Consider the following 24,595-nt stretch of genomic DNA (forward strand, 5'->3'; position numbering starts at 1 on the left):
GGTGAGTGAGGGTGAGTGAGAGTGAGTGAGGGTGGGTGAGGGTGAGGGTGGGTGAGGGTGGGGTGAGGTGAGGGTGAGAGAGTGAGGGTGAGAGAGTGAGGGTGAGAGAGTGAGGGGTGAGAGTGAGGGTGAGTGGAGTGAGGGGAGTGAGAGTGAGGGTGAGTGAGAGTGAGGGTGAGTGAGGGTGAGGTGAGGAGTGAGTGAGAGTGAGGGTGGGTGAGGGTGAGTGAGGGTGAGTGAGGGTGAGGGTGAGAGAGTGAGTGAGGGTGAGTGAGGTGAGTGAGGGTGAGTGAGGGAGGGTGAGGGAGGGTGAGGGTGAGGGTGAGGGAGGGAGGGTGAGTGAGGGAGGGTGAGGGAGAGTGAGGGTGAGTGAGAGGGTGGGTGGGTGAGGGAGAGTGAGTGAGAGTGAGTGAGGGTGAGTGAGGGTGAGTGAGGGTGAGTGAGAGTGAGTGAGGGTGAGTGAGAGTGAGTGAGGGTGAGTGAGAGTGAGTGAGGGTGGGTGAGGGTGGGTGAGGGTGGGTGAGGGTGGGTGAGGGTGGGTGAGGGTGAGAGAGTGAGGGTGAGTGAGGGTGAGTGAGGGTGAGTGAGGGCGAGTGAGGGCGAGTGAGGGCGAGTGAGGGCGAGTGAAGGCGAGTGAAGGCGAGTGAAGGCGAGTGATGGTGTGGGTGAGGGGTTGAGGGTGAGTGAGGGTGAGGGGTTGAGGGTGAGTGAGGGTGAGTAAAGGGTGGGTTTTGACATGTGTGGTTTTAAGCTAGTAGGTGGGACATCATTTTTAAAGGAAAATTTGCTGAGAGCTAACCAAGTGGACGAAGAATTCGAGCAAGATCGTTGGCACTAGCTGGAGGGATTTGATAATTTAGTTACTACCTTGTTTCATGTCCAGTTCTGTGGTTTATCTGTAAACCTATTGCACTCTGGGAGTTGTAGTCTGGGTTTACTTAGATATTCAACCAATTGCACTGCACGCCTTGAAATGATACGTGTAGTTTTTAAGAGCCAAGACCAGGGATGGAACATGGATTCTTGCTGAAATGGAGTGAGGTTGGAACCCTAGCGGCATAAGAGGAAGTCCTCACCGGGGTATGTCGATGCTGCTGGATCTGAGCAGTCGCATTTATGAAACCAGTGCAGCATGGGGTGGAGACATGGGGGACCACAGCGTGGGGACTGAGCATGTTTGAGAATCTATGAAGTGGTCAGCAGCGGCATTTGGAGGTGGTGACTGTAGGAGAGGACTCTCACTGAAGGCCATGGAGCAGTTAAGGTGGACAAGGAGGTTATCATGGTTGGCGTGCCCGGGGTGGAGAGACGAGGCATGTGAGAGGGCTCTTCGTCCATGGACTGGCCGGGGGAGAGCAGCCGGAGGGAAGAGAGGGGAGGGGGGAGGAGAGCGAAAAAATCGGAGACACGGCGGGTGAAATAAAAAAAAAAAAAAAAAGCCGGAGGGAAGAGAGGGGAGGGGGGAGGAGAAATGCGACACGGCGGGAAGGGGAGGGGGCGGAGCGGGTCAAATAAACAAAAAACAAGCTGGAGGGAAGAGAGGGGAGGGGGAGGAGAAGTGCGACAGGGGAAATGCGAGACGGCGGGAAGGGGAGGGGGCGGAGCGGGTCTGTGCAGTATGGTATACTTTGTTTAAAATAGATTAATTAGCTAACGACTCGTAGGAGTTAGAATTCTGTATGTTCTGAATGTGTAACAATGAAAAATCCAGTTCAGTTCTTATGTCAGTATTCAATTGAACTATTTTTCCAAGCCAGAAGTATGCCAGATACAAAATAATATACAAAGATAAATACATAGGTGCGTGTTACATTTTACGCTAGTGTAATGCTCGTCAAAAGTTCAACTAAAGTTTCTCTGCTCCCAATGTTCGATTGCTAAACATGCCAATGTGTCGGGTGTGCCACTCACATATATCAGAATCTTCTAAATAGAATTTTCGAAATCTAGGACAGCCAGACGTGGTCGCTGATGCTCATCAAAGGCAGTGCCATTCCTTAGGTGGAGGACACACTTTTGTCAGGGAGCCGTGGTGCTAAACGTGGTGAAGGTTACATATAATGCGGGCGGGCATACCTTATCCTTTGACTTCAACGTAGTACTCACATAACCTGGAGTTTGCATTTCTTTAGTATTAAAACCACACACTTAAATGGCTGTTTCTACAATACATAAAACACCAGTGCCGTGCCAGCATGTGTCGGCTGTGCATGTAAAGCAGGAGTGGCATGCCAAAATCCACATTACTTTAGCATGCAGAGCCCAGACTCATGCAAGAGACCACACTAGGTACGTGTAGATACCACTATCCTGGCAGAAATCAAACTGTCCTGCAATACATAAAACACCAGTGCCGTGCCAGCATGTGTCGGCTGTGCATGTAAAGCAGGAGTGGCATGCCAAAATCCACATTACTTTAGCATGCAGAGCCCAGACTCATGCAAGAGACCACACTAGGTACGTGTAGATACCACTATCCTGGCAGAAATCAAACTGTCCTGCTATGTAAAACAGCACTGCAGTGCAAACAAGCACACTGCGCAGGTTCGTACCAAACCGATGTCCCTTTGTCTAAAGCTCCATTTCGGCGCGAGTGGCATTGCCAGCATGCTATCCCATCTACCCTCGTTCTCACCTCTCCTCACATGTGCAAGGGGCAGCTGGGATTGAGTTTGATGCAAGAGACTAAAATAGCTCAAGTGTGTGGATTCAACATGCTGATTCTGGCATAGATGGAAATCCATGTTTTCTTCTTCCTCGGAGGTTCCTTCCATTTTTGCCAAGCACTAAGGTATAGTGAGCTTTCAGCCCCAGGTGTCGGCTCCTGCTCCGGTCTCCTAAAGGTGAAACAGTTTAAGGGCAAACAAATGCCATGTTGAACGATTTTACACATTGTCTGCTTCTTAAGAATATAAAATCAATCTTCCTGTTAAAAGCCTGGTGTTCAGTCAGGAGAGCGAGTGGGCTGCTCAAATGTCCTTTCCCAATTTCCCTCTGAGTGTCTGGGGCTGCGTGCCTCACGCCGGTGGACCATGCGGTGCAGCCTACGAGGAGATTGCTGAAGGGGGCAGGGGAGGAGGGGTCCGGGGAGGAGGGAAGGGCCAGAGGGACTTGATGGGAGTGGTGGGGAGGAGGGGGAGGGTATAGAGAGAGAGAGGAGGAGAGACAGGACAGGGGGAAGCAGCAGAGACACGGCGGGTAAGATAAATAAACAAGCCTTAGAGAAGAGAGGGGAGGGGGGAGGAGAAATGCGACACGGCGGGAAGGGGAGGGGGCGGAACGGGGGCGGAGAGGGGAGAGAGAGAGTAGGCAAGGGTAAACAAACACGGACGTGCACGCGCCCGTGACTTTTAAGGTCAATGCGCATGCGCATAAGCTTAATGCGCATGCGCATTGACCTTAAAAGTCACGGGCACTGCAAGGAATCGCCACGATTCCTTGCAGTTAGATAAAGAGTTGATGAGCCCCTATAGTCTCGCTTGCTCGATGCGCATGCGCATCGACAGGCGAGACCTAAAAAGCGATCCATGTTATTATGAGGAAACCAAGGCTGTTTCCGGACAACGACCTTCACCGCCCCTCAGAGATGACATGAAGAAGGTCCCAGGAGATGATGAGAGGAACCACGAGGAGAGAGAGGTAAGGAGGATTGGGCGTAGGGTGGGGATTTATTTTTTAAGGGTTAAGGGTAGTGTTTGTGTAGTGTAGGGGGTCGTGCTGGGGTAGTGTTTTAGGGTTTAGGGTAGTGTTGTGGTGTATATGTATTGTAGGGTAGTGGTTTAGGGTAGTGTAGGGGGGTCATGCTGGGTAGTGTTTGAGTGTAGGGACAGGACTGGGGGTCGTGCTGGAGGTAATGTTTTAGGGTAGTGTAGTGGTGTTTGTGTAGTGTAGGGGTCGTGCTGGGGGTAGTGTTTTAGGGTAGTGTTGTGGTGCATGTGTAGGGCAGTTTTTTTTTTTAGAGTTTAGGGTAGTTTTGGGGGGTTTGTGTAGGGGGTCGTGCTGGTGGTAGTGTTTTAGGGTTTAGGGTAGTGTTGTGGTGTTTGTGTAGTGTAGGGGTCGTGCTGGGGTAGTGTTTTAGGGTAGTGTTGTGGTGTATGTGTACTGTAGCTTAGTGTGTTAGGGTTTAGGGTACTGGAGGGGGGTCGTGCTGGGTAGTGTAAATGTAGTGAGAGGACTGTCACTTACCTTAGAAACTTTTACCACGACTATTCCTTTGCCACGCAAGTTTTTGCGTTGCAATGGCATGCGTGGTACAGGCATAGTCGTGGTAAAAGTTTTGCGTAGTAATGGTATCTCATTGTAATTGTAAATGCGTACTAATACACACATTGTAATGGTACATATTGTATTTGTACGCGTTGTAATGACCCACATTCCATTTTGGCCAGAGTTCTTTACAGTCGCCCATTTCCCCCATCCAATAAGCAGGGTCAGGGGCATATTTCCCCATGAATATCATTTTGCTGTCTGCTATTTAACGGTATTCTAGCAACAAAGCATTAAAAGAGATCTTTCCTCCACAGCTCAGGCTACAGTCTCCCTTCGATGGCCTATGCATTTTAACATTTTGTCTTACTCTTCCCAATTGTGTGGGATATACTATGAAAATACTAACAGGTGGCAGTTCAACATATCCATAAAGTAGCAGACGGGGAAGACCGTTATCCTGTACCACACACAGCAATAGGAGGTACTCCACTAACATTCATCAACCTATACGGTCCTCACAGCGATATCACCAGTTTTTACAATCTAATTGCTGCAAGTTACACACAAAATCTCTACTGTTAGTATTCAGGGGCGGCTTCCGATACCCATCTCTAGATCAATCCAGCTCTGTGCCTCATCAATGGATGGCAGCATCTGGAGCGGACTTGTACATTATGGAGTGATCTACTCTGGTGCATCTGTGGCACTAGTGCCATCCATGCACCAAGTCTTCCTCCTTTTACTCTTCTGTGCGCAGTATGCTGTCAGATATCAACTACTGGCTGCTCACACCACCAGAATAGAGTGCTTTAATATATTTTGCCGGCAAGAATAATTTTCCTACTCATAAATGTAATAAGTGTTAATCAATTCTCTAAGGAGACATTCTATAATCTTAGAGTCTGCTTATGAATGTCACTCACTACAAATATTCTCTGCTTTGACGCTGCGTAATACTGTGCATCAACATGGGCCACCTCATAATACAATCTGCCCATTACTCCGTTGAACGAGGCATAGGAGAAGCACTTTCATTAGCCTGTCACTGTCACCTTAGGTCAGCACCAGAGGAGGCAGTTCCACTAATGATTTTTTGTGCAGGTGCCCTTTGACCACGAATCACATTAAAACACATAAAATAATGAACTTACTTTACATTCAACCTTGTTAAAATGAATGTGGAAATAAATTGGCTTGTGGACGCTACTCACAAAGACGGCTGGAAAACATCAACATTTAACTTACATATTCAGGTTTTAATTTCTTATCCCCTCCTCGGACTGCGACTTTTTCGAGCTTGTCTATTATGGGCAAGATCATTTCTTCATCCTTAAGGCGAAGTTCCTCATGTATTATCTCAATGTCACGCACAGGGTTCACCGATCCTTCAATGTGAATGATATCTTCATCCTCAAATGCTCCTACAAAGCAAAGAGCATGTACGGAAGTTAGATAACATACTACAACGAGAAACAAAATGATGAGATATCAAGTAAATACACGTACGGCACACTTTGTTTTGGCTTGTTGACTTGGTCAAAGCCTAGGCTTTTTGTAAGAAAAGTGTAAGAATGCTGCAGGACTAAACGAAGAATCATAAAATGTCTGTTGGTTTCATCAATATGCTTCACTTCTTAGTTAAACAGATGCAGACATAAACTAGTTGCTCCAAGCTCTCTAAAGCAGCTATCGTGGTTCAGAAAGACGCACAAACACACACACACGAACAGCATAGGTTATTTCATACCTCTTTTATACCGAACCCACTTGATCCACACACTAACACACACACACACACACACCAGTGCACAATTTCTACAGGCACAAACACCACCAGCGCACACATCAATTGCTAACGCATCCACAATTAACTATTGTCGCAATCGCAGTATGGCGCACTTTACTTTTAAACATATTCATCTAAAGCGCAGCATGCCACTACAAAAATAAATACACATTTTTTTGGCCTACAGTTTATAGACTTTTTTTTGCAGTTGGTGTTGCAATATTAGCAATGCCAATAGCTCAAACTTAAATATCCCGAGACCTATTGCATTGTAAATGCTTGTTTTTCTTTTTCCTGCCAAATATCACAACATTTGTTTTTTTATAGTTGATTGTCATTCCATTTAAGCTACAATGGTTTATAAGACAGGGCTCAGTTTTTATAGGCCCATCGGCATTTGACTAAATAGAACAGCATTGTTTGTGTAGATAAGAAGAAATATGTTGCTTTCACAATTTTGTAGCATGGCTAGTTACTGAATTCAACGCTGGAACCAAATCGCACATCATCAGATTAAAAAGAGATGGATCTAATTAATACACAGCCTTGTTTAATGCCTTGTGCAGTGTTTATCTAAGACTACAGTATTGTTTCCCAGTTCAACACTGGCCCATGTGTCCGAGCAAAGCAGCTGGATGCCACATAGTAATACCTCTGGAATTTACCAGGCGTTAATCTTGGAGCAAAGAAGGTGGTGGTTAACGTGGTCAAAGGCATTGCTATAGTCTATAAAGCAGCAATATAATGACTTGTTCTTTCTTAACTGGATTGTAACAAGCATTCTTAAGGCCACGAGGATGTCAGACAGAAAAAGGTCGGAAACCAGTTTAATTAAAAGATATTAGATTGCTCATGTTTCCAAGTCCTTTAAAAACAGTGATGCAAAATATTTAGTCTCGACATCGAGGAGGGCTAGGAGACTAAAGATATCTGGCAGTGCCACTTGTCACTTTTTAGGTCTCGGACTAGCGTTGCACCACGCAGCAGTGCTCGCGCAGCCCGAGATTTAATGTTTCTTAGTAGTGGGCTTGAACCCGCCCCTCTTCTCCATTGGCTGGCTTCCTAAACGGAGGTCAGCCATTGGAGGAGAGGGGCGTCACTCGGTTCAAGACCCGTCTTTTCCAGATTCGGGGGCGTGTTTTTTCTCTTCTTTCTTGTTTTTGTTCTCTCCTCTTCCCATTGGCTGGAATTTTACCTTCCAGCCAAGGGGAAGAGGAGAGAACAAAAACCACGCCCCGAATCTGAAAAAAGACGCTGGTTTCTCCTAGGCATTCCTGCCTCGCCTCGGAGAAACGTGGTTGTGTGTCTTCTGGCTCTGCAGGCGCTCATGTCCCCGTGTCTGAGGGATGCTTGTTTTGTTGAGGTCCTCGGTTCCGGGTGCTGCCTGACTAGGTGTGGGAGGTGGGTTGCTCCTCCTGCTGGCCGTGTGTTGCTCGATTAAGGGCGGGAGGTGGGCGGCGGTCGCGGGGCTGTGGTCCGAGGCGGTTGGGGGACCAGGGTGCCGTTGCTGTGTTACCTCGTGTCGCGGCCACCCTTCGTCTTGCGAGTCTGCATGTATAGAATGAATGTGTTTGCGCCCGTGGTGTCACCTTACAGCGCGTGCAGGAACTTTTGGGCGAGTTCAGGGCTGGAGGGCGCCCCTCACTCTTTGTGTTTCCCGAGGCCCCAGCCTTTGTCCTGGAGCACGTTGTGCGGCGGCTCTCTGGCATCTTCCTGGCTGCAGGGGCTGTACAAAGAGCGGTGTGCCTCGCACTGATTACCAAGGCCAACTGCACGCACACTGCACTCTGTGACGATGAGACGATGAGACTGGCCTTCAGGGTCTATTACAGCACCTTTAGCATGTAAACTTGCCTCGCACCACCTATGCGTGTAAACAGCGCATGCACAGACTGATCGGAAAGTGCATGTATAGAATGCTTGGTACGAACTGCTAATGGGCCATGCTTTCAAGCATAGAGTCCTAGCCACAGCCGAGTGACTTTATTTTACAGTCCTTGCATGCGCGTACAGCTACCACAATGTGTACATATGTAGACCTGTTCAGACGGCAAAAGCTCCTTGTTTACAAGGAAAGTGTATCTCTATGTGATGCATGGACTGATGTTGTGATGCTATTGTGTCTGCTTGCGGTAGCTCTGTTCTCCCCTACTGATTGCTCATGCTTTGCGTATGTTTGATACAATGCGCAAGTATCGATACTGTAACTGTTTGTATATGTACAGCTTGCTACTTCATCTTGACCATGCACAGATAACTTTCTCTCTGCTCTTACACTCCTTAGGCTCAGTCTGTACATGTGCTAACTACTTATTCATTGTGCATATGCATAGATTGTCTGGCTGTGCACAAACATAGATCTCATGAGTAGATATTTTGTTAAGGCTTCGCCTGTGTCTCGTGTACCCTTACAGGTAACTAATCTTCGATTGCGTGCAAACGTACTCTCTGTTTCTACATGCTTCTAGGGCTGATTCTGTGGGTCTTAAAAATACAGGATATATATATATATATATATTTATATATATATATATATATACTGAAGACATTTATTTTGCAGTATACATATGCCTCAGCACTACGTGCCTTGATAGACTGCTCCTCCTGTGCTGTCATGCAGAGTGCATGTTTATTCTGCATATGGTTACAGACCGCTCATGTTTGTTCTTCTACACGGATGGTCCTTGCTGTTTGCATTTAACCGGCTCTACATGCCGATCTGTGCCGGCAATCTGCACTCTTTACACTGTCACTGGATTTATTTTTATTTATAAAATTTCTATAGCGGACAAATACCTTCCGGTGTCTCGGCGCTAGAGCTTACAGATTGCAAAGGGGTTTCTATTGGGAGTTTACTGATTAAAAAGCCAGGTTTTAAGATGCTTTCGGAATGTTAGCAGTGATGGGCTAAGTTTGATGTAGAGAGGGAGCAGGTTCCACAGTTTAGAAGCGGCAACCACAAAGCATTTGTCTCCCCATATGGCTTTTTTTGTGCGTGGGATTTGAAGCTGTTGGGCTGCAGATGAACGTAATGTTCGACTAGGCGTGTAAAGACAAATGGCCTTTTTAAAAAATTCTGGTCCAATGTTGTTCAATGCCTTATATGTGATACACAAGGCCTTAAACTTCGTACGGCTTCTAACCGGCAACCAATGTAGTTGACGAATGATGGGAGAAATAGATGAATACTTCGGTGTGCCGGTTAGAATCCTTGCGGCAGCATTTTGAACAAGCTGTAATTTGTTCAAAACTTGCTCCTGCGCGTTCAACAGTAGGCCATTGCAATAGTCCACCTTAGACAATACCAAAGTGGACATTAGAATCTTGCCTGCATTTGGGGGAAGAAATGGAAGCAATTTCTTTACCATTCTTAGGGTAAAAAAGGAGGCTGAGACCACTGCGTTGGCATGGCTGACAAAAGTTAGCTTGTTGTCGAATAGAACCCCCATATTCCTAACTTTGGATACTGGTGATGGAGGTGTTCCTAACTCCGAAGGCCACCAAACTGGGGACCAAGACGGGGTCAGCTCACCAAATACCATGACCTCAGTCTTGTCAGAATTTAACTTTAGACAATTCTGATCCATCCAGGTACTGATGGCTCTCATACCCTCCTGGAAGTTCGCGGCCACTGCTCCTCCATTTTTGTGGATCGCCAGGACCAGCTGGGTGTCATCAGCGTATGAGGTCAGTCCAATACCAAATGACTTGATCACCCTCGCCAAGTCCGACACGTAGATGTTAAAAAGTGTCGGACTTAGTAAGGAGCCTTGGGGGACTCCACAAGGCAGAGTGAAATCAGGAGAGTAATAACTCCCCATCTTCACAGACTGCTCTCTATCAGCCAGGAAGGATGCCAGGAGTGCTTTGGCTTTGCCCTGAATGCCTATTGCAGCGACACGGTCGATCAAGATGGTATGATCGACCGTGTCGAAGGCTGCAGACAAATCCAACAGTATTAGGACCGCTGCACCACCCTGGTCCATGATTATCCTGACCTCCTCTGCTGCCTTTATCAGAGCAGTCTCAGTCCCGTGGTCCTTCCTGAACCCAAACTGGGTGTCATCCATCAGATCGTTCTGATCAATATAGTTCGACAGCTGTAAGTTCATTGCCTTTTCAAAAATTTTTGATGGGTAGGGGAGCGAGGCAATAGGGCGATAGCTTTTAGGCTCTAATGGATTTAGGGTCGATTTTTTTAAGAGAGGTTTTACAGTGGCCTTTTTCCAGATAGAGGGGTAGTTCCCTGTCCGAAACATGGCATTACAGGTGTTAGTGAGCACCGGGGCTATCAGATTGGATAATGGTTTGAGGATGAATGGGGGGCATTGACCCAAAGGTGATCCTGACTTAACAGTGTTCATAAGTTCTTTCATAGACAGTTGGGATAGTGGGGAGAACGCCTCAAAGTTTGGCTTAGGGGACGTGAGAGGGATCTCCATGCAGGCTGAATCAGTGATAGTTCTTTTAGTAAAGTTGTTAAAGATGTCTTTGACCTTTGCCTTGAAAAATTCCGCTACCTTATTGCAGAAAATTTGAGATGGCTCTGTGGTGGCAAGAGCTGGTTGATTGGCTAATTTTTTAACCACCTGATATAGCTGTTTGCTCGAGTTTTGAGCTAGTTCTATTTGTGTACTATAAAAGTTAAATTTTTCTGCAATTATGAGTTTTTTGTAGCTTGACAAAGCTTTCTTGTATGTATCTCTGTCATTGTTGTCGTATTTCATACCCGGCCCACGGCCTCTAAACATGCATGCCTTTTCTCTGTTTGTTTTTGTCACTGTGCGTAAAAAAAGTGCCTTATTTTTGTCATCACTGGTGTCTATCTGCTCCTCCTTCTGGTTTTGCGAAGGTCTTTCATAAATATATTTGTACACAAACTTTGTGCCAGCTGTTGTACGCTTGCATTCCTTTTTGTCTACCAGCTTTACATGTGCCGATCTATTTGTAGCCATTGGTATTTTTTTCCCCTGCTACATCGGGATAATAGTTGACTTTTCCACATTAATGCCTATGCATTTCCTATGTTACTGATGCAGGTGAAATGTTAAAAGCATTTTAAACCAATGACAACTGTACATAAGAAGTTGATGGAGCGCAGTTAATAAATCACAGGCGTTTAATGGGGCTTTATGGAGCGTATGCTTCCTCGCCTCTCGGATCAGGCTCCATTGTTTAACTCAGTAACGATCGAAGCATGCTCCTTGGCAGCATGAACAGATTAGCCAGCCCCGTGGTACAGCACCCGTCTCAGCCATGGAGGTTGTAGTCTGAGCTCAACAGGCGGCGCTCCCCACAGGCCCATCTCACCAGCATGAGATGAGGGGAAACCAAGTTTAAAAACAGAACACGCCACAAACTTTCTCAAAATGGTTAATTCCCAGTTGCGCTCTTACTTGGCGACTACAGCTTCCAAGGACTTCCACGAGTCTATATGAATGGGAGTTCAGTTTGAAACTGTTCATATTTCACATTGCCTTTAAATTCACGTGTTGTTTACTTCTATAATTCCTTTGTGCTTTGAAAAGCATTCATCTTGCACGGTGATACCTAAACCAAACTCATTTTTTAGGTTGAGGACTGTAGGCTGCGCTTGCGCTTGCGCAGTTCGGTCCAGAGATTTAATGTTTCTTAGTACGGGGCTTGAACCCGCCCCTCTTCTCCATTGGCTGGCCTCGTAAATGCTGGCCAGCCATTGGAGGAGAGGGGCATCACTCCCTTTAAGCCCTGTCTTTTCCCGATTCGGGGGCGTGTTTTTTGCGTTTTTTCTCACTGTGTCGTCATCCGTCACTCAACAAAAAACACGACCCCCAGTCTGAAAAGAACAGGGCTAAGCTTCAAAAAATGGCGAGCGCTTGTTCAGGGGTTTACTCAGTCTAGAGTTAGAATAATAAAAAAAAAATCTCCTTGCAAATCCCTAAAATAAGTGTAGATCCATGTGGTGTTTGACGTTGTGCCTATACAAGACATCCGCCTATCTCGAACAATGATGAAATTCGAAGCGTACATTATTGGCAGTGATGAAATTCGAAGCGTGCATTATTGGCAGTCATGAAATTCGAAGCGTGCATTAGTGGCAGTGATGAATTTCGAAGCGTGCATTATGATGAAATGACAAGCGTGCATCATGGACTATGATGAAATGACAAGCGTGCATTATGGGCAATGATGAAATGTGAAGCCTGCATTACGATAGCATTACAAACGTGCATCATGGACTATAATTAAATTACTAGCGTGCGTTATGAAATTACAAGTGTGCGTTATGGGCAGTGATGAAATTACACGTGTGCACTATGATAACATTACAAGCGTGCATCTTGGACTATGATGGCATTACAAGTGCGCAGTATGATGAAGTTACAAGTGCAGGTTGGATACTGATGACATTGCGGTGTGCATAATGTACAGTGATGCCATTACAGGATCTTCACTTGTTATCACTGACGGCAATGCCATGACTTTACAGCAAGCAGTAATGATCTGTGTGCCTGTGTGTTGCACGCATTACGAGTGCTCTTGTGATAGGCTAACACACAACCAGAGTGGCCGTTTTACACCCCATGTGTCATTACACAGACAGACCTGCAGGGAGTGGGGGCAGATGATCCCCGGAGAGCACAGCTAAGCTAAGCACTGCAGGCACCAGAGCTTTGTCCTCCGCCACCTGACACACAGCCCAGTACCCGGGCCTCCGGAGATTGGCCAGTGAGGTAAGAGAGCACCTCGCACTTCTGCCTGGGATTACTCCCCCAACCCCCCAATTCTCTTCCAGCCAGAGGAGCTGCCCGGCCATCCCCGGGGTGCGGCTCTCCGTGAAGGATGACGATGTTAATGAAGCGTGGGGTTCTGTGTGTGTGTGTGTGGGGGGGGGGGGGCTGTGTGTGTGTGGGGGGGGGGCTGTGTGTGTGTGTGTGTGTGTGTGTGTGTGTGTGGCTTTCTGTGTGTGTGGCTCTGTGTCCGCGAATATATGCTCTAATGCTCACCTATTGCCATCGTAAATGACAATACCATTTATTTATGTTTTTTTAAAAAAAATGAAAAATAATGTCCTGAGCAATGCCAATAGCTCTACCTTTGATAATGCCGAGACCATTGCCTTGTAAATGCTTGTTGTAATTGGGGTGTAGAACTGAGCCTTGCCAGGATGAAAGAATGAAATTGGAAATCATGCACACTTTGAACAGATTTTCCAGGAAGCAAGACCAAAACTCGGAATCATGTTTATAAACTGATGCTGGGATCCAGTTTAGCCAGGAAGCTCCATTTTTATGGCCATGAAAGTGGTCATGTATTGTCCGAGTTGCTCTTCTTAAGCCTCAGACTTTCCTTGCGCAAGGTTTTGCCTGCTGGGGCTGTGATTTTGTTTAGAATGTTTTGTTGATACACTATACAAAGAGTCAATGTGAGCAAAGCAAATTTCCCTCACAACTCCTAAGCACAAGCCATCATTGCCCCTTAAAAACAACTCATCATACTTAAACTACACCGATCTCTGAACCCTAAACGTCACCCATCCCTGAACACCTAAACTCCACCCATCTCCAAAACCTAAAAACACTCATTATCCCTATATTCCACCTATTCATGAAACTGAAAACCCTCCCTTTCCCATCCTTGAATCTTTAAAAGCCCTCACCACCCCTAAACTTCACACATTCCTGACCCCTACAAAACGCTCTACACCCTTGAACAATACCCAACCCAGAAAACTTAAACTCTTCTTAGCCCACACATCCTTGATCCCCTGGCCTCATCCCATAACCAGCCTAAATTCAACTCATGTCTGACCCTGTAAGTTTCCGGTCCATAAACTTCATTCATCCTTGACCCTCAGAACTCACAACCCATAACCTCCATCACTTCCTGAACCATAAAATCCATTTATCAGCCATGCACTGCACCCATCCCTGACCACCAAAAATCCATCACCCCTAATCTGCACCCATTATTGAACTCTAAAATCCTTTTCTATCCCTGAACTCCATACATCCATGAGCCCTAAAAACCGCTCACCCATAAACATAAGCCCGTCACTACCACTAATCTCCACCCAACTTTAACGTAATATTGGATTTTTCCCATAAATGTACTTTTTATTTAAATGCATTAATTTCGATTTTTTTGTATTTAAATTTTTTTTTTATATAAATTTGTTTTCCGTGAATTCGTTTCTTACAATGTTGTTTCTCAGTTTTCGTTTTTCTATTATTTCACATACATCAGTTAACACCCACTAGGCAGAGGAAAGTGCTATGAAGCAGGCAAAAACTGTCAAGAATGCTCTGTGAAAATCGCCCAAGCCAATGTAGAATGTAATGACTATGTATTATTATTAATAAAAGTAGAACAGATCCTATGTATGCCATTCGCTCAGTGTCAACCTACTGAAACGGGTCAGTGACTTGGTGACACAGAAACGGGGCAATTACATACTGATATTGGTGCAATACTAACACAATTATTTTGTGATTGAAATGGTTTACCTAGGGATACAAATATGGCGTTGTTTTCTGCATCTGCGGCTCACATAATTAAAAGTCTAGAAGGAAGCGCAGCATTTGGAAGTTCTTCCTACCACTAATAAAGGTTACCATGGAAAACGGGGTCTAGAGAAAAGCAAGGCTTGACGAATCTAGCAGACCTCTTCGCTGCTTCAATCTACTTTATCACTGTGGTTCTGGCGGTGATTAGATAATGAACCACTCAGACACACAATTTACACAGCAGCTAATTTCATCAGCCTGATTTGAGGGTATGTTTTTAGGGAGCCATCAGAGAAGCAGATGAAGGTGCATTTGTCATTGATGAGTGACAACCATTCACACTATTTGAACAAAATGGTGCTGGCCCTTATTAGAAACGCATGCTATTATCAGATATTTAAAGTGCAGTAGAAACCATAATTTCAAATTGCCAACTGGAAACATAAGAGTAAAACAACCAGATATTACTGAAACATGTGTACTGACTTTAAAAGAATGTGTGGCAACATAATTCAAGCAGCCTTTGCTTTCACGCGGCAGCACAATTCAAGTAGAAACCAGAGCAAGGAATAAGCACGTCAAAATTTGAAATGTAAAAAGATCAAAACGTTCTAGAAAGCATTTAGAAATCTGGCAAAGGAGCAAGCATTTCTTTTTAAGGGTTAGCCTTTAAATGATAGTCACAACTAACAAATCAAAACCCCTTCTAAACAACAAGAATTAAAAATAAATCAACAGAGCTTTAGGTACGGAAACGTGTAACAATCTAAATAAGAGTGTTTTCAAATACAGGGATTGTAATAGTGAAAGTTGTTAACTTTTTTTTACACTAAAACAAATGTATATTCACAACGTCAAGAAAGGTATAAGATTGTTTTCTTGCTCTGAATAAAGTAATGAAATGTTTCTGTTATTTCAGACTGTTGAGCGGTTTGCAGAGTAAATGACCTACACTGCTAACCAAAATAAGAAAATGCATCAACAGTGGCAGTAACATGCAAATGCTGTACTTAACTACGCGGTCATAGATAAAGATTTAAAGAGGTAAACGTGTTCACGACACTAAGAGCCACCTTGAGGTATTACAAAATGTAATGCACATTTGTCATAAACAACATATCTTAATAGCTCAACCAAATCTGGAATAGACCATTGGGTAAATCATTACTTAGAGATTCAAACATTGCAATTTTATCAATAAAAAGCACGTAATATAACAACATACTCAGCGAATCTATTAAAAATGACGTAATTGTACACAAGTGTAGATGTCGCGCTATCCCTTTCTTTAGTCACAAAAAAATAGAGATGCTGATCCTAGTAGCTTAAGAGAGCAAGCCATGTCCGCGTCCAAACCCTGAATATCATTCCTGTACAGCTCGGGAATTGAAAACAGTAGTTGAATGTTATCAGAATCATGAGTGAAAATCACCAAGATCTGTTTACAGACAAAACACTTGTGCTATACTATACGTCTATGACTGTCACTTAATATTATAATTTTTTTTAAGAGTAAAACAATATCAGTATTGAAAAAAAAGACAATCTTCGTTTTTGCACTTGAATGATACATGGATTTAGAGAAAATATGACTAGTGGGCTGAGTCTATTTTCACAAAACAGGCGTCTGAAAGCAATTCCTATATTGACACAGTTACTCAGTCATAAGATTCACGTAAAAAGAAGACCCACAGTGAAGCTCGCTGACAGCAGAAAAAGTAAACCTTAACCTAGTATTTCGATATTCAAACAGTAATGGTTTAGTGGAGGTCAGATAAACTGTGATACAGACATGTATAATTAGAGGAAAGAGTTCTGTTCTTTTGAATTAAAAAAAAAATGCTGCAGATCCTTAAAACGAACTGTAATATTTAGAAATGGGATAATAAGGTTTGGCAAAGGTAGTGATACTTCAAGTACGGCCCGGGGGCTTCCTGCAGCCCTCATGACCTTCACATTAAAGCCCACTGGTGAACAGAAGCACTGGGCTGCGTTTGCTTGAGAGAGCACTAACATTCAGAATGAAGTAAATAAGCGGGTAAGCATTTATTCACGTTCCAACTGAAGTAAAGGAAGAGAAGCAAATACGTTGTTGTGCACCACTTAAATTTAGAAACACATTCATTTTTAAAGACCGCATGTCACAAATGTGTAAAGTCTCTTACATTTTAAAAAGTTTAATTTATTAACATGCAGAAGTGTTTAATCTTAGTACATCAGATTATATCGCTGAATAGAGAAATATTTTATTCAAGCAACAGTTTTAAACAATGGATGTAGAAACGTTCATTCCTCTTCCTACCCTGAAAAAATGCCAATAGTGAACTAACAGGCAAGTGACGTGTGCATGTTTCGCTTCCCCCTTCTCCCACCTTACACCCCTCTCAAAGTCCCACTCCCAACCAGCTGGCATCAATGCAGCTCTCTGGCACACCACAGACCATACTTATGTCCCCAGGGAAAATGTTTTGCAAGCACCCATGAGATAAGGCATGGGTTCACCTCTGTTCCTCTGGCGAACCATGACCGGAGCAGGTCTCATCGATGCAGACCCACTCAAAAAGCAGCGTCTTAGTAATTCTGGAATTTATCCCTAGGAGCTTACTGAAATTAGACCAACAACGCTTTTTTAGAAGACAAATTCAGCAAACATGTGGCAAAATGTACCCACAGAAAATAACTTATGGTTCATTTGTTCTTCTTGCCACATACTCTTAAAAACATCTGAACAAAGTGCTCTACAGATTTGTTTTGAATGCTATTGTTATCCTTGCCATGTGCAATTTGTATTCGGAGTATAAATCCCAATGTACGAAGAGTAATCATTTTACTACTCGGAAAATTTGAAAACAACTGAATCCATCCATTGACTGTATCTCACAATTTAACTAAGATAATCTGCAGCGCTGCAGTTGTGGAGTATGTGTGTGTTCTCTACTGCAAATATATTCCCGAAAAATTAATAAAAACCTTAAGGATGCCACTTACTATACTTTACCATAAACCAAAATTGATGCAGTGTGGGTGGCTGAGAAAAGTGGTCTCAATTGAACAAATCCATCCAGTAACAACCAGACTAGAGTAGTAAACAGCATAAGGAAAGCATAGTATAAAAAAAATCTGAAAAAGAGAATGCTTTAATGGAAAAAATGCGAACGCTCCAGAATTTTTATATGAGTATGCACAAGTTAGGCAACAAAGTGTATGGAACCACTACAATGTGTAATTTATGCTTTGGTTGCATGTATTTGTATGAGAATCAGAAAAAAAGAGTAATCTATGCACATACGCGAACATACATGCATAACTTACTTCCTTTTCTGTGACATGCCAGCATTTATGATGCAATTCTCTTTTAGCAAGCAGAACATTTACAAAAAGAACAAGGTCCCAAGAATTGCACTGATGGTAGAAAAGAAAATCAAAATGTCGAGAAAACAGCTGACAAACAAGTTATACCTTGCGGTATAGTGAAACAAATACAATTTGCTGATACCACCAGTATAATTTGCTAATATATCTTCACTTTGTACACAACTGTAACCACAGAATGGAAAATGGGCATTTTTCAAATAACTTTCATTAATATACGGTCATTTAGGGTACTCCTATACTAAATATCTTTCTTATGCTAGTTGGTATTATACTAATCAAGTGAAACCTAGATTTCTCCTTGGTTTTCTAGAAACACAATTTCACACCCCTCTTTCTTATTTTATGTTATTCAAACAGATACAGAAAAAAAGCAAACAGTAAAGCCCAAACAGTAAGCTCCAAGAGACTGTTCAAAAGTAGAAGTCAATACAAATTTTATTAAAACATTTATACAATAAAGATTAGAAATATATTCTATTACAAAATCTAAAACATTGATATCTAGAACATCTCCAATATAATATGATAAATAAATCTAAGAAAGCATTTTCTAATGTTCCCTTAACTTGAAAATATCTATTAACAAAACTAAATCAAGCCCCCCAAGAGAAAAACAACAGACAGTTCAATTTGTCATAAACAGTAACACATTTGTGAAAGGGACAAAATATTGACTGGAAAACCGATACACAATTCTTTTGATAGTATCTGTGGAGCCAGCCAAACACCAAATGGTGTAAAAAACTTTGCGTCGACGCGTTTCGATAGAATTCAGCAGTTTAAATCATCTTTATCAAGACTCTCTTTAAAACTCTTGATGATCTATCAAAATATTGGTACATAGAACAGATCCTGTTTGCCGGTGGAGAAATGCTAGTTTTAGTTCAAGACTATTTTTATATAGCTGAATAGGAGACCTCGAATTGTATCCTTATCTATATAAGATGAAACATCTCGCTATTACCTCGGAGATACACAATCAAGTGTGAAATGAACTTTTTAATCATATGATTTTTAAAGAACGCCACATTACACATTATAAAGGAAGGGTTGTAGCATAATATAAAGGAGGTGGTATCGACAAGGCCCCTGGGTGAAGACAGCTATATAAAAATAGTCTCGAACTAAAACTAGCGTTTCTCCATCGGCAAACAGGATATGTTCTATGTACAGATATTTTGATATATCATCGAGAGAATTAAAGAGAGTCTTGCTAAAGATGGTTTAAACTGATGAATTCCATTGAAACGCGTTGACGCAAAGTTTTTTACACAATTAGTGGTTGACCGGCTCCACAGATACTTTTAAAATAATTTTGTATTGGGTTACAGTCAATATTTTGTCCTTTTCACAAATGTGTTACAGTTTATGACAAATTGAACTGTCTGTTGTTGTTCTCTCGGGGCTTGATTTAATTTTGTTAATAGATATTTTCAATTGAATGTAACATTAGAGTAAGTTTCCTTTCATTTATTTATCATATTATATTGATGAGATGTACTAGATATCAATGTTTTAGATTTTACGATAGAATATATTTTTAATCTTTATTGTATAATTATTTTAAATAAAATTTGTATTGACATACTTTTGGACAGTTTCTTGAGGCTTACTGTTTGCTTATTTTCTATATCTGTTTGAATGACATAAAATGAGAAAGTGTGGTGTGAAATTGTGTGTCTAGAAAACCAAGGAGAAATCTATTTTTCACTTGTTAAGAGTACCCCATTATGTTTGGTGTGACTCGGGGTCACTCTCTTTTTTCTGCATATTAAATTAATCAAGAGAATGCCAGTTCTAATTTGAAGCTACTGTAGCTTGTGTGTAGGATTCAGAGTGAGGACCTGATGTGTAGGTCGAGCCTAGGCAGCGCATGCGCTCTCTCTCAACATACAGTATTCACTTTGTAGGCTTCCAGCCCACATCCAGCTTTTGATTGGATTATGCCAGTGTCCTTTAAAAAATGGTGCTTCTGGTTCCTGCTTGTTCCACCCTTTTTCTCAATTGTTGACTCCCATGGATCGCACCCAGAACTTGTCCTCTTCTACTAGTTGTATGTCCTTTCTTTGGAACTTTTATTTTTACATTAAAGGAGTGGCAGAGCTGAGAGCCACGCTCCAACACCCAGCATGGAGGCATGCCTTTCTTTATTTCTGCACGCCTCCACTTTCACTTTAAATTTAAGGAGCGGCCGAGCTGAGCCCCGCGCTTCTACACACAGCATGGCCTGTGCGCCTTACTTCAGGTCTGCATGGCATAGCTTTCACTTTAAATTTAAGGAGCGGCGGAGCAGAGCACCAAGCACAAGAAGCAGGAGCTCGCCTTACTTTCTACTTTGTGTGGTCAGGGTTTTCCATACTGTGACATTGGTCCATTTCCCGAAGCGCCTAGATGTAATTGGAACGATGCAAAACATTCACTCAGCAATATCATAGCGTCTGGCGTCCCAGCTACATATTGCTTTGGTGCTAAGCTTAAATTCTCAGTGCCTCTTTAGGCCTTTTATACTATTCCAGTGCTGTAAAGAGTTTGCACGCCTTAATGTTCATCATACAGTGAGTACTGGACAGTAAATAACTTGGGCCTTTGAGAACAAAGGAGAGTCAGCATTGACTTAAGATAAACGCAGCTGCCTCCAAAATGGATCGCAAGCCTGCACACTCATGAATGTGCATTTCACCATCGCGAGGGATGTCTGGCCAGTGGCTGCACTGTAAACCTGCTGCCGCACTTAGAGGGTGCAATACGTGACAGAGGTTCCACAGGCACCACGTTTTGCGAGTGACTGCACAACTAGGTTGTTTCCGTGGTAACGGTCACAAACAAATTTACAGTTAATCAAGGAGAGTGACCTGTGTCTGCAACTCACTATGCTGCAAACCAGTGGCAGCTCTTCCGTTAAGGCATTGCCCCAGTGCTTTAAAGCAGTGAAATAAAGGAAAAATAAAATGATAATAACTAAGGGTCCAAGTTTTCTGTTTTTACAGATAAATACAGACAGAAAAAATTGTGTTTCTTGTCTGTATTTATTTATAAAATCCGAAAAATACTGTAAATTGTGGTTCTTGTGAGAGAATCTCCATGCTGTCTTTCATGAACTACAGGCCAAAGATGAGCAGATAGACAGCATGGGGAGTTAAAAAACAGGAAGAGATTTCCCTAAATACCGGCCTTTGCTCACATATATTTGTAGAATAACGCTAATATGTACCTATGTGTGTAATGTTTTGTTATATGGGTCTGCTTGATTTGCTAAAACGTGTCAGGCATCAATCTATTTAGCGCACGTCAAAGAGTTAAATAAATGTGGAAATATACCATTTTAAGACACCATTATTCTCAAAACACAAAAAGAGGAAGGATAAATACCAATAAGATGGCCAAAAAAATTAATATGGATAAATACGGATGGAAATGTTAAAGAAATAAATGCCATAACACCAGGACGCCTAATAATAACTTGATGTTATTTTTTCCTGCTGAGGCAGTTTTGAAGGGCAGGGCTGCTCTGCTCACAGAGAAGTAGGGGAGGAGTGGTGGGCACTCTGTCAGTGTACATGACTATTTGGCCAGCAGTCTCGGGCTGGTCAAACAGTCATGCACACTTTGCATGTTCTCCACCCAGGCTGCATTACAGCCTTTAGTCTTTAGTCCTGCCTGGCAACATCTATGTCTGTTTCGCAGTCAATAACGTTTTGAGTTTCCTCTGTACTTCTGAGTAGCTGCAAACATGCAACTTTTGAATCAATATTTCTGGGTTGCTCTACACTTCCAATTGGCTACATCCGTGCCAATTTTGCAGCCAGTTTCATCTGATTGGCTACATTATCTGTAAGCTTTGCAACAGATGAGGTATCGAGGTATAACCATAACACTTGAAGCAATGTGTGGTGATCTGTACTGCTGTGATGTCACTGATTGGATTCCTATGTATTGAACATTCCTCCCCAGTGTTCCCTGTTTTGGCAGTTGCTGCTGCTCTGCCTTTCCCTCAAGCTGGACGGCTCTTTTCTCCTGAATAAATCTCCTGCTACTGATTCCGCCTCATCTTTACACTGGCGACGGAGGATGGGATGCGGTTCTTCAGCTGCTGTTCCTAAACAACTACATTAAGGAAATTCAGGATTTTTTTTTCTTTCCTCGACCTTCACGGCCATGTGAGTACTCTTACAATTACTTCTGCAAGAGCCGTCGCAGCGTTTGAACTCTCTCCACCTTTCCTTGGCTTACAATTTCTGCCATTTGAACTTATTTGCGCATTTTCTAACGGCGCTTCACCCGGCTCTGCACAATCTACTTTGCTCCCTGCGCCAGCCCGCACCGTTCCTATCCAACTCCCGCAAGACTTTTCTGCCACGTTTTGCCACTATTTGGAGACTTTCCTACCTCCTCCTTAGTCTTCTCCACGCTGTGTACTCTCCCTCCGTTGATCCTTCCCTCCTCGGGCTGCGCCTCTGAATGATGACGTGGTAGAATCTCCACGTCGAACGTCGTCAAGCAATCCAGCGTCTTCACGCAGCACGCATCCTTGTCACCATGGATACTTAGACGCTCTTCCTGCTTTTCAATCACTGCTTGTTCTCGACGTCCCACGTCTCAGAGCCTTCAATTTCTACATTCCAGCCTTCATTGTCTTTGCCGGGTTTCTTGCTTCAACACGTCACAAAGGTCTCTTCCTGCCGAGTACAGCTGATCAGCTATTAAGCCTCAGTCTCCTGCAACTTTACTCATTTACGCTGATGTGCACAGCTTGAGCACACAGCGGTCTGAACAGCGTTGAATTAAGCACATTCTAAATTATTTACTTTTCTTTATGCTAATGTGCTCAGTCTTCATTTTCCTATTACATGAGTAGAACTTCAACTTAGCGCTGATGCGCACAGCTTTTACTCCTTTTACCTTTACCAACGTTTGCACGCTGATGCGCACAGCATCTAATGCGCACAGCCTTTATTCCTTCTACCAACGTTTACACGCTGATGTGCACAGCATCTGCACACTGACGTGCACAGTATCCACAACATCTGCACGCTGATGTGCACAGCATCTGCACGCTGATGTGCACAGCATCAACACACCACTTTTGCATAATAGTGTGCACATCATCGTTGTCTTTAAAGTGCACAGTTTCTGCACTCCATTGTGCACAGTTTTTTTTTTCTTTTTCTCTTTTCTCATTTACATTTTTTTTATTTCAGGTTGTTTCTTGGATTTAAACTTTTCAATTTCAAGGGAAAATAGAAGATATCACAATGCAAAGCGTTTCTCCTCCAGCTCCATTCCTTCAGACTCCCGGAGATCCTCCTCTTGAGTGGAAACTTTGGTTGAGATCTTTCATGGCCTACTTGGGCGCAATTGACGGTCTTAGGTATCGTGCAGAAAGAAAAAAGCGCTTAATGTATTACCATCTTGGTGTAGAAGGCCAGAACGTTTTCGACCATCTTCCTCCTTACGTTCCACCCCCTGGTGAAGCTCCTGATGAGTTCGACATAGCTATAGCTAAATTGGACAAGTACTTTGTCAAAACTAAAAATATGGTTGTACACCGTTACAAATTCTTCACCGGGGCTCAGAAACCTGAAGAAAGTATTGATACGTTTGTCACTGCTTTAAAAATACTTGCTTCTAAATGCGAATTTGACAATTTCACTTCCCAACTTATTAGGGATCAACTTGTTGCTCGTTGTTCTTGTAAACAAATTCAAGGGAAACTATTATCCTGCAAAGATCCTTCTCTTGATAAGGCTATTGATATAGCCAAAAGTATTGAAACATCTTTGGAGGATTCCAAACAATTAGAAGTTTCTCTCTCTAATACTTCTATTTCCAGTGCTGTTTCCACTAAAACTCCTACTCCTCTCAAGACTTCCAATTTTGTTCCTCGTGATTCACGTGGTTATTTTAGAAGAATGGGAAATTCCAGTACTAGAAGACCTTTCATGCCCAATAGACAATTCAGTCAAAGTACTTTTTGCTTTAGATGTGGTTCTTCTTACCATGTTTCTAATTTTAAAAATTGTCCTGCCGCCAATTCACAATGCAGTCAATGTGGCAAAAATGGCCATTTTTCTAAGGTCTGCATGAGAGGTAGAAGAGGTAACGTACGTTGTGTTATGAATGAGAATGAATCTTCCCCTGACTTAAATTCCCTTGAGCTTTCAACTGAATATCCGGAGTGTGATGTGACCAATCAGGAGTATGTAGTTGTTGTGAAAGACAATGATGTTGTTAGTCATACCTTTCTTGTTCCTGATCCTGAAGTTGATGCCATTATTGAAAAACATCATGTCCAACTTCTCGTTGACACCGGTGCTCGCATCACTATTGTTTCACACGAAAAATATTCACACTTCTGGCAAGACAAGTATTTGCTTCCTCCTGATGTTCTTTCTGTAGCATTTGAAGGAAGTAGAATTAACCTTTTAGGTTATTTCTGGGCCGAAATTTCCATTTTTGGAAAATTTATTAAAGAGAAGGTTTATGTTGCCAAGCGAGGCATCAATGTCTTAGGTCTCATTCACCAAGCAGAATTTGGTATTACCATTAAACCTGGTTTACCTAATCCTGTATTTATTGAAGAATGCAACATTCCTTGTTCTATGTCTTCCTCTTCTACTCCTGTTTGCAATATTGTGGATGACAAACTGTGGGAGCATAAATATAAAAAAGTTTTTGAAGATCGCTTGGGCAAAATTACTAATTTTCAACACTTTATCAAAGTCAAGGATGGCATTACCCC

General features: G+C 43.0%; 1 protein-coding gene across 1 annotated transcript in view; it reads right to left on the reverse strand.

The window, feature by feature from the left end:
* The window catches only part of OLA1 (Obg like ATPase 1), a 713,352-nt gene that overhangs the window by 298,117 nt on the left and 390,640 nt on the right, over positions 1-24,595 (reverse strand). The window contains exon 5 of the mRNA XM_086956152.1: positions 5,455-5,630. Coding sequence (XP_086812278.1) covers positions 5,455-5,630 — 176 coding nt within the window. The remainder of the gene's footprint in view (positions 1-5,454; positions 5,631-24,595) is intronic.

The sequence above is a fragment of the Lissotriton vulgaris genome, chromosome 2_1, assembly GCF_964263255.1.
Source record: "Lissotriton vulgaris chromosome 2_1, aLisVul1.2, whole genome shotgun sequence".
Lineage (NCBI taxonomy): Eukaryota > Metazoa > Chordata > Amphibia > Caudata > Salamandridae > Lissotriton > Lissotriton vulgaris.